We start from the raw sequence: 14228 nt of genomic DNA, 5'->3' as shown, positions 1-14228 counted from the left end.
AGAAGCTAAAGGTGGCCATAAGAGGAAAGCCATGTGTTCTCATGTGAGAGAAGCCACCACCACTGATGCCTGGCAGTAGATAACTCCCCCAACCCAATTAAGGACACATATATGTATAGGTAGGGGTATTGGGATGGGAGGCCCCCAGAAAAAAGAAAAAGTATAGGACTCAACCAATAATGACTGAAGGTGTATAGGTTACTATAGGTGTAGTGTGGCAAGAACCAGCATAAAAAGTGACTTACTCATGTAACGGAAAGTCTCTTCAGCCAGGACAGGAGAAAGGTTTCCGAGGCCATTGCTTTGACGTGTTGGGGAGTGCTGTATCCAGTCTTGGTGTTCATAAAGATACAAGGAGTCCACCCGTAACTTGTACTGGGGAAGCTGGTCTTCTAGCAAATTAACCAGTTCCACCTCAGGGGTATCCTGGCTGTGATAGACATCTGTGGAAAACATTTCACAAAATACATTGAGAGATGTACAAGTAAGACTCAGTCCGGTGTCTTGTATTTTTAACCTCTCCACCCATAAGGTTTCACACTTTTACATAAAATAGTCTTTTTAGGAGCACATTTATAGTAGGGATATTTTTTGGGTTGTTATACTGCAGATATGGAGTTATTTTTTCTGGCTGTACACATTTCTAATAATTTGTGTAAAAATTAACCTGCCGCGTCGTTTGTAGCATGTAAAGTGCTCCCAGTACAGTTTGCATCACTAACACATTTTTCTCTTTAAAATCGCCACTCTAATCCTATCGTTTAGTCATAAAGGTGTGCTTCATTGCGTTCTGGCAAGGTTGTCACTTGACGTCACTTGAAATCACGAGCTCACACAGCCTGCACTGGGGGAAGCCGCGCTTGCGCAGCGTGCACTGGGGGAACCGCGCTTGCGCAGCGTGCACTGGGGGAACCGCGCTTGCGCAGCGTGCACTGGGGGAACCGCGCTTGCGCAGCGTGCACTGGGGGAACCGCGCTTGCGCAGCGTGCACTGGGGGAACCGCGCTTGCGCAGCGTGCACTGGGGGAACCGCGCTTGCGCAGCGTGCACTGGGGGAACCGCGCTTGCGCAGCGTGCACTGGGGGAACCGCGCTTGCGCAGCGTGCACTGGGGGCATGTGTTGGAGCCAGTGAAAGTGGTATCTTCTCTCAACTTCAGTACGCACACACGGGGATCCACTCATCACAGCGCATGCGCGGCTGGCCGATTGACAATGCGCAAGTGCTGCTCCCCCAATACACACTGCACAAGACTGGGATTTCAAGTGACGTCGGCGCAAACAGGGGAACATAATTCAAACTGAGTGGGAGGCGACAACAGTGACTGAACGCAACGAAGCGTACCCTTCTGACTAAATGAGAAGGTAAGATATAACTATAACTACAGGAAAGGATGGAATTGAATAAGAGCCAACCTGATATCCCGTATTTCCAGGATGTTGATGGGCAGGTGAGATTCCTGAAGAGACCAGCAGCCCTGAGCAGTGTGATGGTGGAACACTGCTCCCCAGCCCAGAAGACTGGCATCTGTTGTCACAACTAGCCAATGTACTGGGAGAAAGGACTTCCCTTGATTCAGGGAGGACTTCAAGGTCCACCACCTGAGAGACTGTCTGACTTGCTGTTGAAGAATTAAACGACGATCGAGAGATAACGGGTTCCTGTCCCACACAGCCAGGAGAGCATGTTGTAAGGGGCGGAGGTGTAGTTGAGCAAATGGGACCGCCTCCATAGCTGCTACCATCCTGCCGAGGACTCTCATACTGAAACGTAGAGAATGAGTATGAGGTTGGGAGAGCTTCTGAGCTTCCCGCTTTAAGACTGAGATTTTTTCCGGGGGAAGAAGTACCAACCCCTGGGACGAGTCCAGTATCATTCCTAGAAAATAAATTTGCTGAGCCAGTAGTGGGGAAGATTTTTTGAAGTTTATCTTCCAACCCAGGCGAGAAAGAGTATTTAGGCCTCCTCGCAGGTATGGAAAGAGGGGCCTTTGATGAGGATATAGTCGAGATACGGTAAAACCAGCACACCTCGGGTGTGAAGGATGGCCACGGCGGCCGCCATGACCTTGGTGAATACCCTGGGAGCGGTAGCGAGGACAAAGGGCAGAGCAGCAAACTGGAAGTGATCTTCCTGAACTGCGAAGCGAAGAAACCTTTGGTGAGAAGGTAAAATGGGAATGTGGAGGTACACGTCCTGGATGTCTATGGACGCCAGGAACTACTTTTCTCCATGGAGGCGATGACAGAACGAAGCGATTCCATCCAGAACTGTCACACACTGACAAATTTGTTCAGCAGTTTTAGGTCCAGTATGGGCAGTTTGAATAAAAACCTTGAAACCTTTCGCTTTGAGGAACCGGGATAATAACCTCGTCTTCTTTTAGAGAGTTTATGGCCTGGAAGAACTCTGATGCCTTTGCCCTGGGAGAAGACAGGAAAAAGCGATTTGGTGGAAGAGTCGCGGACCCATTCGTCGTGAATGACCGAGAGCCACGCGTCGCTGAACGAAAGCAGACGGCCTGCCTACTTTGAGGGTGTCCTCCGGATACCGCAGGGAGTCATTGTGTGGGAGACCTGCCTGCTCTGGATCTTCTGGACCCTGACTGCCTAGGCCTGCCTCTCCAAGAGGGAGAAGGTTTGTAAGAGGTTTGAGAACCTCTATCCCTGCGTTGTGCCCGGCCAGGTCCGGAGGATGTTGAAGTACAGGACCAGTTTGAGTTGAAGCGAAAAAAATCGGAACCGGGCCTGTTGTTGCTGGTTCCGAAAGGGTCTCTGTTGTGGAAGAAATTTACTCTCCCCTCCAGTGGCGTCGGAAATTAATTGGTCGAGCTTTTCGCCAAAAAGGCGACCGCCCTGATATGGAAGAGAAGTCAATGACTTTTTGGAAGTCGAACCCGCACGCCAGTCCCTGAGCTATAAGGGTTGCTGTTTGAGAAGCACAGTGAGCAGCGTCCAGGGACGCGGTAACTACAAAATCTCCCGCTCTGGCTATCTGAGTAGCGAGGTCTGCTATCTGAAGGGGGGGGGGGGGGGGGGGGGGGAGGTTTCGGTATCCAGCACCGCTGCAGACAAGGCCTCGGTCCAGTGGGTCATAGCCTTAGCCACCCACGTAGCAGCAAAAGATGGGAAGAGGGCGGCTGCTGAGGCTTCAAAGGCTGAACGAGCCATATTGTCAATCTGATGATTGGTTGGATTTTTAATAGAGGCGCCCTCCGAAGAGGATAAAATAGATTTAGTAGCCAGGCGTGATACTGGAGGAACTACCAGGGGAGATTGAGACCAATCTTTTCTTAGATCCTGGGCAAAGGGACATTTTGATTCCATGGGCTTCTGCCCTGTGAATCGTTTATCGGGACGGATCCTGTGAGAATCAACAATTTCCTTAAATTCTGTTTGAGTAGCGAATACCTTGTGAGCTCACTTGGTCCTCTTAAAGGACACGGCATGATCCGTTTTAGATCAAGGTTCCTCCTCAAGTTTCAAAGCCTTATTCACTGAATCAGAGAGTCGAGAGTCTCCTGATCGTGATGAAATTCCTGATCTAGGGACGTGTCAGAATCGTCCTCTCAAACAGGTGCTCTGCTAGCCCCAATGGAAGGGGAGCGAGAAATGGAGCTCTCAGAACCCGAATTCCGGGGATGGTCTGGGGACATATCATGAGTCCTTTTTCTGGAAGGGCGAGAGCCCCTTGGCAATGTACGACCCCTAGAGTACGAGGGGTTTTGAGGATCGGAAGCGTCGTCCGTAAGAGTGCCCTGGTTAGAGGAGGGATCGCGGAACAATTCTAACGCTTTTGCCAGGGAAGCCATAGACCGGGTAAGGGAGGTAGCCCACTCAGAGGGACCAGGCTCACTAGGTTCGGTGTCAGTAACAGGTGGTTCCTGAACAGTTGCCGATTCACAAGCTGTGCATAAGGCAGTATTATGACTCCGGAGTAATGAGACCTTACAAGAGGTACATGCAGCAAAAAATACTGTGTGGCTTTTCCCAGACTTTTTGTGAGGCCTTGATTGAGACATAATAGCCTTGAGAAGAGCGCTTACTAGCAGGGGAAGGGTTAAGCTATGTATCTGCAGCTTACCCAGGTCCTGTGTCTTGAGTCCCCAGGGGAGGTCCGCAATGTATGTGAAGGCTGTATATCGGTTGTGACCCCGGATTCAGAGATTAGGAAGGCTGGAGAAGTGCTGCAGGATCAGCGCTGGGTGTCCCAAGATGGCCGTCGAGATCTGTGAGCGCGCTTCTCATGGAATGAGAAGCACTGGAAAAGATGGGCGGCGGTAATTGCCGGCGGGCGTGGCCAAGGACTCCAGCCTGTATGAGGAGAAAAGCCGGGGACTAAATTTAAAAAAACTTGCGGTTGCGGCCTGTTGCCGGTGGCGCCGCCGCGATTGCTATTGGTGCCATACTGAGGTAGCGCTCGTACAGCAAAAATGAGCACTGCAGACCACCCACGGACCCAAACTTCGCCCTTTAGAGGTGCGGACCTTACATACCCCGGGGACCAGGACCCCCCCAGTGCCTTGGCCCCCGCAGTGTACTCATAGTAGATGCGGTGGGCCGGTGCTCAATCCACAATCGCCATAGTCAGGGAGGGGGTGGAGAGCTTCTGCTTTATCAGTGGTGATGCAGTAGGGGGCTGCACGGGCGCCATACATATTATGTCCGGCTATGCACCTGGCTCCAGGAGAGGTAGATGGAGGGCTACTCCATGTGCTTGCCTGTTATGGTGGGGGGAGATCGGAACGCGAAGAAATTATCGCCTGTAAGGTGAGCTCAGGGCTGGCATCCAACATTGCAGAAAAGGATACGGGAGGAACGCTCCACGTACTTGCCTGTGGATGGTTCGGGGGAGATCGGAACCTAGAAAGTATCAGTCTCCCTTATTCGCTCCGTTAAGGGAAAAAATAGGGGGCATGGTGCCAGGATAGGGATGAGGGGGGGCTATGCATAAAACGATAGGGATGAGGGGGGCATGCGTATCAGGATAGGGATGAGGGGGAGAGGCCATGCGTACCAGGATAGGGATGAGGGGGGAGCCATGCGTACAAGAATGGGGATGAGAAGACCATGCATACCAGGATAGGGATGAGGAGGCCATGGTGCCAGGATAGGGATGAGGGGGGGCCATGGTGCCAGGATAGGGATGGGGGGGCATGGTGCCAGGATAGGGATGAGGGAGGGCTATGCATAAAACGATAGGGATGAGGGGGGTATGCGTATCAGGATAGGGATGAGGGGGAGAGGCCATGCGTACCAGGATAGGGATGAGGGGGGAGCCATGCGTACAAGAATGGGGATGAGGAGACCATGCATACCAGGATAGGGATGAGACCACCATGCATACTAGGATAGGGATGAGGGGACAATGTATACCAGGCTTATACTTGAGTCAACAACTTTTCCCACTTTTTTTGTGGTAAAATTAGGTGCCTCGGCTTATACTCGAGAATATACGTATTGTTGACTTCATTTTTTCTTTAAAAGTCCTGTATTTCAAGGTAATGGCTACAGGATATGTGCAATACATGAAAGACCCAACCACATAATTTATCATGTAATGCTAAATAGGACATATATTTCAACTACAAAAAAAAAAAAAGTTGGAAACACTTCAAGGGGTTTCCCAGAACTAAATTATTTCTTTAGTATGAACCAAGAAAAACACAGGCAGGTAGTTGCCAATTTCTGGCTCAGATTAGTCTCTGACGTCTCCTGCCAGCGATCCAGCTGCTCCTCGTCAACAGTGCAGCTCTTCTTCTGGGCTGCTCTGTTGACAAGGTGTGAATGCCGGTGTAATGCTGATTGAAGCCAGCTCCCAAATTGGCAGCCACAACCTGTCACCAAAGCAGAGCAGAAGAGAAGCCGCTGCTCTTTTGACGTGACATCATTAGAAGCCGCAGAATCGCCGGCAGGAGCAGTCAGTGATCTGAGCTGGACAGTTAGCAACTACCTGTCTGTTAAACTTTTACTGGTGGCTTAAGAACGAATATAGTCTTGGATAACTCCTTTAAATGATCGCATGATGAGTGAAGTATCTATCAAAACTGAATTTCCGATATAGAGGAAAGGAATGGCAGGTCACAACCCAGCAAAATCGCCTACTACCTGGGAAACATGGCAGGTCCTTCATAAAGATAAACATGTTTTCACTTTACAAAACTTCTTAGGTAATAACCCGATAACGATACCAAAGTTCTCATCCTCAATCAGATGATCACTATATGCTGCAGATATGAAGCTCATTAACATGCCGCTGCAGATCAGGAGAGGGCTGCGCTCTGCCCTCTGATAACGTATATGTGATGGGGTCACCAGGGATAGGCTGGATATTTAGCTTTCACATTTTTCCAATACTTCTGACTTACCATGGCCAGGAGCAGAGTCTCCGCGGTGGATATTCATGAGTTTATCTTTACTCGCTAGGAGGTTGATATGAGCATCTACTCCGATTACAGTCTGGCTTTAAGTAGTAAAGAGAAAACACAGCTTCTCCTATGACGGCCGCTGCGGTCACAATTACATCTGCTGAAATCTTTGCTGGTTCTGGGCATGTCTCGATCATGATGAGCACCTTCTCACTTCACCTTCCCTTTACAGTCTTCATATCACCTACAACAACAACAAAAAAATATTTTCAATATGAATAAGATCCCTGGGAAGTAAGGACTTATTACTAAACGGAAAAATAGGAGTCCTCCATGTACAAGAACCGTCCAAAGGCCACGAGAAAGGATCGGACAATACTGGGTGTGAGCAGTGAGGGAACAGTTATGTAACAAAGTTTGGTTTGGAAATCTAAAGTAATGGGATGAGACATCTGGGATATTTATTTATATAGGCAAATTATCTGCTGCATTCTACAGTGGGAAAAACAGTTATGTAAAGGCCTGCCTGCAAACGGAGCTACGAGCCCGCTCTAGACAGGCGTCTTGTCAGTGCGAATTATACTGTCTTTTCAGCGCTGTAAAAACACACAAAGTGACATGCGATTTGTGGCTGGCATTTCTAGCAAGCACAAGTAATCTGGGCCGGGCATACACTTCATGTATATACTGTAATGGCGCTCTCACCGAGACACTGGAATATTACCCATTTATACACCTCAGACAACCCCTTAAAGCAAAGTGCTTGTTAAAATTAGCATCATTGCAATTTAGTCTTTATTAAAAAGCCTCTCCGTTCTCTAGAATGGAGGGATTCTTCAATCTATGGTGCACAGCTTGTTGTCAAGGTTACCGGCCACCCTACAGTCCCAGCCTGGCTGGTTACCTAGGTAAGAAGCGTGCAGCTGAGTAGGCTCTATGCTTTACAGCACTCGATCCGCCCAGCTTTAGTGTTTAGTGCCCCAGCGCCTCCCATGCTGCAGAGGCAAAGATACCGGCCCGCACCTGAAGATGCATCTTGTGAATTTAATGGGGTTTAATGGGGTTGTCTACTTTTAGATTTTAGTGCTCCACAGGCTTGCCTTATGCTTCATTAGGGTATCAATACTTGGCTGCAGTTGTTTCATGCTGCAGACAGGATCCCACAGAATATTAAAAAAAAAAAACAACAACACGGCACTAACTAAGACATGTAGAAAAACATATGTTTTATGACATCAGTGCAATAAGAACAAAGGTAAAAGTGCTTACGGCCGTTTCGCGGAGTGCAATGCCTCGTCATTAGGCCCTCATCAGCGTTGGACCAGCAGTCAGCAAGCAAGTTTGATTTTGTTATTTTATACACTGAAGGCCAGTGGAGTATTAAAAGGGACAAATATATATATATATATATATATATATATATATATATATATATATATATATATATATATATATATATATATATATATATATATATATATATATATATATACACACACACATACTAGATGGTGGCCCGATTCTAACGCATCGGGTATTCTAGAATATGCATGTCCCCGTAGTATATTGCCCAGCCACGTAGTATATTGCACAGAGACATGTAGTATACAGCACAGAGCCATGTAGTATACAGCACAGAGCCATGTAGTATACAGACTTAAAATAAAAAATAAACATATACTCACCCTCCATTGAAGTCCTGGCCCTGTGTGCGGTGCAGGCGGCAGCTTCCAGTCCCAGGGTTGGTATGGGCGGAGGACCTGTGATGACGTCATGGTCACATGACCGTGATGTCATGGCAGGTCCTTGTCGCTTACCATCCTTGCCACCAGAACCTGCCGCTTGCATGGAGCGGTCACCGGAGCGTCACGAGGAGCGGGAAAGGCGCCGGAATGTGAGTATATGATGATTTTTTTTTTTTTATTATTTTTAACATTAGATCTTTTTACTATTGAGGCTGCATAGGCAGCCTCAATAGTAAAAAAGTTGGTCACACAGGGTTAATAGCAGCGTTAATGGAGTGCGTTACACCGCGGTCCATTAGTGCTGCCATTAACCCTGTGTGAGGGCTGACTGGAGGGGAGTATGGAGTGGGCACTGACTGTGGGGAGGAAGGAGCGGCCATGTTGCCGCCGGACTGCGCCTGTCGCTGATTGGTCATGGCAATGGTCGTGGGTGTTTTGCCACGACCAATCAGCGACTTGGATTCCATGACAGAGGCCGCGACCAATGAATATCCGTGACAGACAGAAAGACGGAAGTGAGCCTTAGACAATTATAGAATATATATATATATTTCTGACACATGACAGCGGATTTGATCAATCTCTGACAGCGGCATTTCTATATGAGTATGCCAGAAGCAAGACACTAACGCCATCCATCAGCGCTCCTGACACATAATAGTGGGAAGAAATGGGTAGGCAAAAACAAACAAACCAGGGGTCAGCAGGAGACCCCCATGGTTGTCATTGCCGATCTGCTATGAGCACCGTCATGTGGCTGGCGTGTAACGGTTTTTTGTGCTTCGTGTCCGCCATTTTTGACTGCGCATGCGCAGCCGGAACTCCGCCCCTCCCCCACGGACATTACAATGGGGCAGCGGATGCGTTGAAAAACTGCATCCGCTGCCCCCGTTGTTCATTTCTTTCACAACGTGCATCGGTGCGTCGGGCCGACGCATGGCGACAGCCCCGTACTGACGTTAGTGTGAAAGTAGCCTAAGCGATCACATGATCGCAGCTTCATTTCTCCTAAGAAGACTATTACAGCCAGTAAAAAGAAAAAAAAAATGTTTTAAAAATATAATCCCCCCCCCTTGAAAACCAAACAAAAAATATCAAAAATACACATATTTGGTATCTCCGTGTTCAGAAACGTCCGATCTATCAAGATAAAAAAAAGAATTAATCCAAAACGACACAGAAAAAAAATTATAACTGCCTTAATTATGCTTTGTTGATAGGCGCAACATTACAATAAAATGCAATAACAGGCTATCAAAACATTGTATGAACCATAAAATAGTATCAATAAAAACATCAGCTCGGCACGCAAAAAATAAGCCCTCACCTGGGCTCGGAAAATGGCAGCAAATTCATTTTAAACAAATTTTGGATATTATTTATCACCATTTAAATAAAAAAGAACCTAGACATGTTTGGTATCTGCCAAGTCATAATGACCTGGAGAATCATAACAGCAGGTCAGTTTTAGCATTTTAGTGAACATGATAGAAAAAACAAACAAAAAAAAAAACCCCAGAAAACCCACACAATTGTAATTGCACATTTTTTTGTTTTGTTTTTTCTGCAATTTCACTGCACCTGGAATTTTTTTTTCTGTTTTCCAGTACATTATATGGTAAAATCATTGGTGTAGTTCAATAGTTCAAAAGTACGTGTGTGTGTGTGTGTGTGTGTGTGTGTGTGTGTGTGTGTGTGTGTGTGTGTGTGTGTGTGTGTGTGTGTGTGTCTCAAATATGGCAGCACTCCGGAGGAGAGATCATGAAACCATGAGGTCTTTATTCACTCACATATATGTGACCCGTTCATGGCTGGAGTCAAGCTCACCATCTCAGGAGGTGAAACGTGCCCTCATCCAGCGTGAAACACACAGATGCTTCTTCGGGCTTCGTTACCATGTCTGGACCATTGTAATTTACTAGAATATGGAATATTCCCAACATATACAGAGCATTGCACATTTCTGCCAGGATTAAGATCAAACAACTGATGAGAATGCGGAATCAGACGCACTAAGCATGTAACCCCCCTTAGGGCCAGAATAGTTCACGTTGAAATGGAAACCAGGGTCACAATTCACAGGTAGACTAAGGCAACGTTCACATTAGCGTTTCCCGACGCTGCGGCAACGCATGCGTCATGCGCCCCTATATTTAACATGGGGGGCGCATGGACATGCGTTGTGCTGCGTTGTGCAACGCATGCGTTTTTTTTGCAGCAAGCGTTGGGCGCAGAAAATGCAACAAGTTGCATTTTTCTTGCGTCCAAATTTCGGCAAAAAAGGACGCATGCGTCGCAAAGCGCAACGTTTTTGCGTGCGTTTTTATTTGCGTTGTGCTTTGCGTCGCCGACGCAGAACGCAAATCTGAACGTAGCCTAAGATCAAGGTTTGAAAACTGAGCAGATGTTTTACAATTAACAGCATCAGTTACTATAAATGTTATTACATTATGACAAATACCCAGCCGCCACATGACCGTCCACACACAACTTTATGACGATATCATGTTACCGTATATAGCGCTACATCTGCACACCTTTAAAAGGGATTCTCAGCACAAGATGATTGGTCACGGTGGGACCAATCACTTACATACACCTTCCCACCTCTGCTCGTTTCCCCTCTATCTTCATCCCCTCTTCTTTGACTGACAGCTCTGGCGTCATAGAGACAGAGAAGGGAGGAGACAGATGGCAACCAGGCAGGTGGGAAGGGGTATATAAATGATTGGCCCCACCACGAAGCATCGAGCAGTGGGACTTGGTGTGAACAGTCATTCTGTGCTGCCAGGGTCCCTTTAAAACCTGACCATTGACCATCACTGCGGGTGCAATAACAGAACGGTTATCTAAGCTGTTAAACAAGAAAAAAAAAAAAAAAAAAAAAACACCACAAACACATTATAGAAAGTTAAATATTAAACTCACACTTTTATTCCCCAACACTGGGATCAAACAAAAATTCCTGAATTTAAAGGAAACCTGACATCAGGATTTGCCTCTAGAAGATATTAGGCGCGTGTTATCAGCCTCCTGATGCCCTCCTTAATGATGCCAGTATTAGCAGCAGCACTGATTGGCAGCGGTCCTGGACTAGTCAATATTACCCAATAGAGAAATAGAGGTTACACCAATCATCAAAAAGAGACTTCTCAGCTTGTTGAATGTCAAGCAGGAGCAGGATAGAACCGGGAGGACACACAGCACTCACTTATGGCTGATTTCTCGAGGCTTATACTTGAGAGAGAGGTGATCATCACCTTCAAATCGCCCTACTATGTATCACAAGTCCCTCGGTACAAACATTAAAAGTTTACAAATAGCAAAACATAAATGTATTAAAAAAAACAAAAAAAACAAAACAAAAAAACTTACATTTAACAAAACATACAAATATTTTTAAAATGAAGCTGATCATGATTTAGTGGACCGACCGAAGTGGCCACCAATCCGCTCTATTAGAGGATGTAAAATTGTGAGAGGTGAAAATTATATTATATATATATATATATATATATATATATATATATATATATATATATATATATATATATATATATATATATATATATATATATATATATATATATATATATATATGTATATATATATATATATATACACATATACACACACATACACATATATACACACACATATATATATATATATATATATATATATATATATATATATATATATATATATATATATATATATATATATATATATATATATATATATATATATATATATATAGACACAGGATGCGGAAAGTATTCAGACCCCTTTACATTTTTCACTCTGTTTCATTGCAGCCATTTGGGAAATTCAAAAAAGTTCATTTTTTTCTCATTAATGTACACTCTGCACCCCATCTAGACTGAAAAAAACAAAACAGAAATGTAGTAATTTTTGCAAATTTAACCCCTTCATGACCCAGCCTATTTTGACCTTAAAGACCTTGCCGTTTTTTGCAATTCTGACCAGTGTCCCTTTATGAGGTAATAACTCAGGAACGCTTCAACGGATCCTAGCGGTTCTGAGATTGTTTTTTCGTGACATATTGGGCTTCATGTTAGTGGTAAATTTAGGTCAATAAATTCTGCGTTTATTTGTGATAAAAACGGACATTTGGCGAAAATTTTGACAATTTCGCAATTTTCACATTTTGAATTTTTATTCTGTTAAACCAGAGAGATATGTGACACAAAATAGTTAATAAATAACATTTCCGACATGTTTACTTTACATCAGCACAATTTTGGAAACAAAATTTTTTTTTGTTAGGAAGTTATAAGGGTTAAAATTTGACCAGCGATTTGTCATTTTTACAACGAAATTTACAAAACCATTTTTTTTAGGGACCACCTCACATTTGAAGTCAGTTTGAGGGGTCTATATGGCTGAAAATACCCAAAAGTAACACCATTCTAAAAACTGCACCCCTCAAGGTACTCAAAACCACATTCAAGAAGTTTATTAACCCTTCAGGTGCTTCACAGCAGCAGAAGCAACATGGAAGGAAAAAACGAACATTTAACTTTTTAGTCACAAAAATGATCTTTTAGCAACAATTTTTTTATTTTCCCAATGGTAAAAGGAGAAACTGAACCACGAAAGTTGTTGTCCAATTTGTCCTGAGTACGCTGATACCTCATATGTGGGGGTAAACCACTTTTTGGGCGCACGGCAGGGCTTGGAAGGGAAGGAGCGCCATTTGACTTTTTGAATCAAAAATTGGCTCCACTCTTTAGCGGACACCATGTCGCGTTTGGATAGCTCCTGTGTGCCTAAACATTGGCGCTCCCCCACAAGTGACCCCATTTTGGAAACTAGACTCCCAAAGGAACTTATTTAGATGCCTAGTGAGCACTTTAAACCCTCAGGTGCTTCACAAATTGATCTGTAAAAATGAAAAAGTACTTTTTTTTCACAAAAAAATTCTTTTCGCCTCAATTTTTTCATTTTCACATGGGCAGTAGGATAAAATGGATCATAAAATTTGTTGGGCAATTTCTCCCGAGTACGTCGATACCTCATATGTGGGGGTAAACCACTGTTTGGGCACTCGGCAGGGCTCGGAAGGGAAGGCGCGCCATTTGACTTTTTGAATGGAAAATTAGCTCCAATTGTTAGCGGACACCATGTCGCGTTTGGAGAGCCCCTGTGTGCCTAAACATTGGAGCTCCCCCACAAGTGACCCCATTTTGGAAACTAGACCCCCCAAGGAACTTATCTAGATGCATATTGAGCACTTTAAACCCCCAGGTGCTTCACAGAAGTTTAAAACGCAGAGCCATGAAAATAAAAAAAATTTTTTCTTTCCTCAAAAATGATTTTTTAGCCTGGAATTTATTTTGCCAAGGATAATAGGAGAAATTGGATCACAAATATTGTTGTCCAGTTTGTCCTGAGTACGCTGATACCCCATATGTGGGGGTAAACCACTGTTTGGGCGCACGGCAGGGCTCGGAAGGGATGGCACGCCATTTGGCTTTTTAAATGGAAAATTAGCTCCAATCATTAGCGGACACCATGTCACGTTTGGAGAGCCCCTGTGTGCCTAAACATTGGAGATCCCCCAGAAATGACACCATTTTGGAAACTAGACCCCCAAAGAAACTAATCTAGATGTGTGGTGAGGACTTTGAACCCCCAAGTGCTTCACAGAAGTTTATAACGCAGAGCCATGAAAATAAAATAAAAAAATTATTTTCTCAAAAATGATCTTTTAGCCTGCAATTTTTTATGTTCCCAAGGGTAACAGGAGAAATTTGACCCCAAAAGTTGTTGTCCAGTTTCTCCTGAGTACGCTGATACCCCATATGTGGGGGTAAATCACTGGGCACATGCCGAGGCTCGGAAGTGAAGTAGTGACGTTTTGAAATGCAGACTTTGATGGAATGCTCTGTGGGCGTCACATTGCGTTTGCAGAGCCCCTGATGTGGCTTAACAGTAGAAACCCCCCACAAGTGACCCCATTTTGGAAACTAGACCCCGAAAGGAACTTATCTAGATATGTGGTGAGCACTTTGAACCCCCAAGCGCTTCATAGAAGTTTATAATGCAGAGCCGTGAAAATAATAAATACGTTTTCTTTCCTCAAAAATAATTA

The 14228-nt window shown here is 45.0% G+C and overlaps 1 protein-coding gene across 4 annotated transcripts in view; it reads right to left on the bottom strand.

The window, feature by feature from the left end:
• Positions 1–14228, bottom strand: part of TRAK2 (trafficking kinesin protein 2) — an 84649-nt gene that overhangs the window by 38561 nt on the left and 31860 nt on the right. For all 4 annotated transcript variants that reach the window (XM_069733586.1, XM_069733589.1, XM_069733585.1 and 1 more), the window contains exons 2-3: positions 6366–6609; positions 246–443 (exon numbers count right to left, since the gene is read on the bottom strand). In XM_069733586.1, the coding sequence (XP_069589687.1) occupies positions 246–443; positions 6366–6402 (235 nt within the window). In that variant the 5' untranslated portion in view covers positions 6403–6609. The remainder of the gene's footprint in view (positions 1–245; positions 444–6365; positions 6610–14228) is intronic.

Source organism: Ranitomeya imitator, chromosome 7 (assembly GCF_032444005.1).
Source record: "Ranitomeya imitator isolate aRanImi1 chromosome 7, aRanImi1.pri, whole genome shotgun sequence".
Lineage (NCBI taxonomy): Eukaryota > Metazoa > Chordata > Amphibia > Anura > Dendrobatidae > Ranitomeya > Ranitomeya imitator.
The sequence above is the reverse complement of the archived record's forward strand: the minus strand, read 5'-3'. Positions and strand labels throughout refer to the sequence as shown.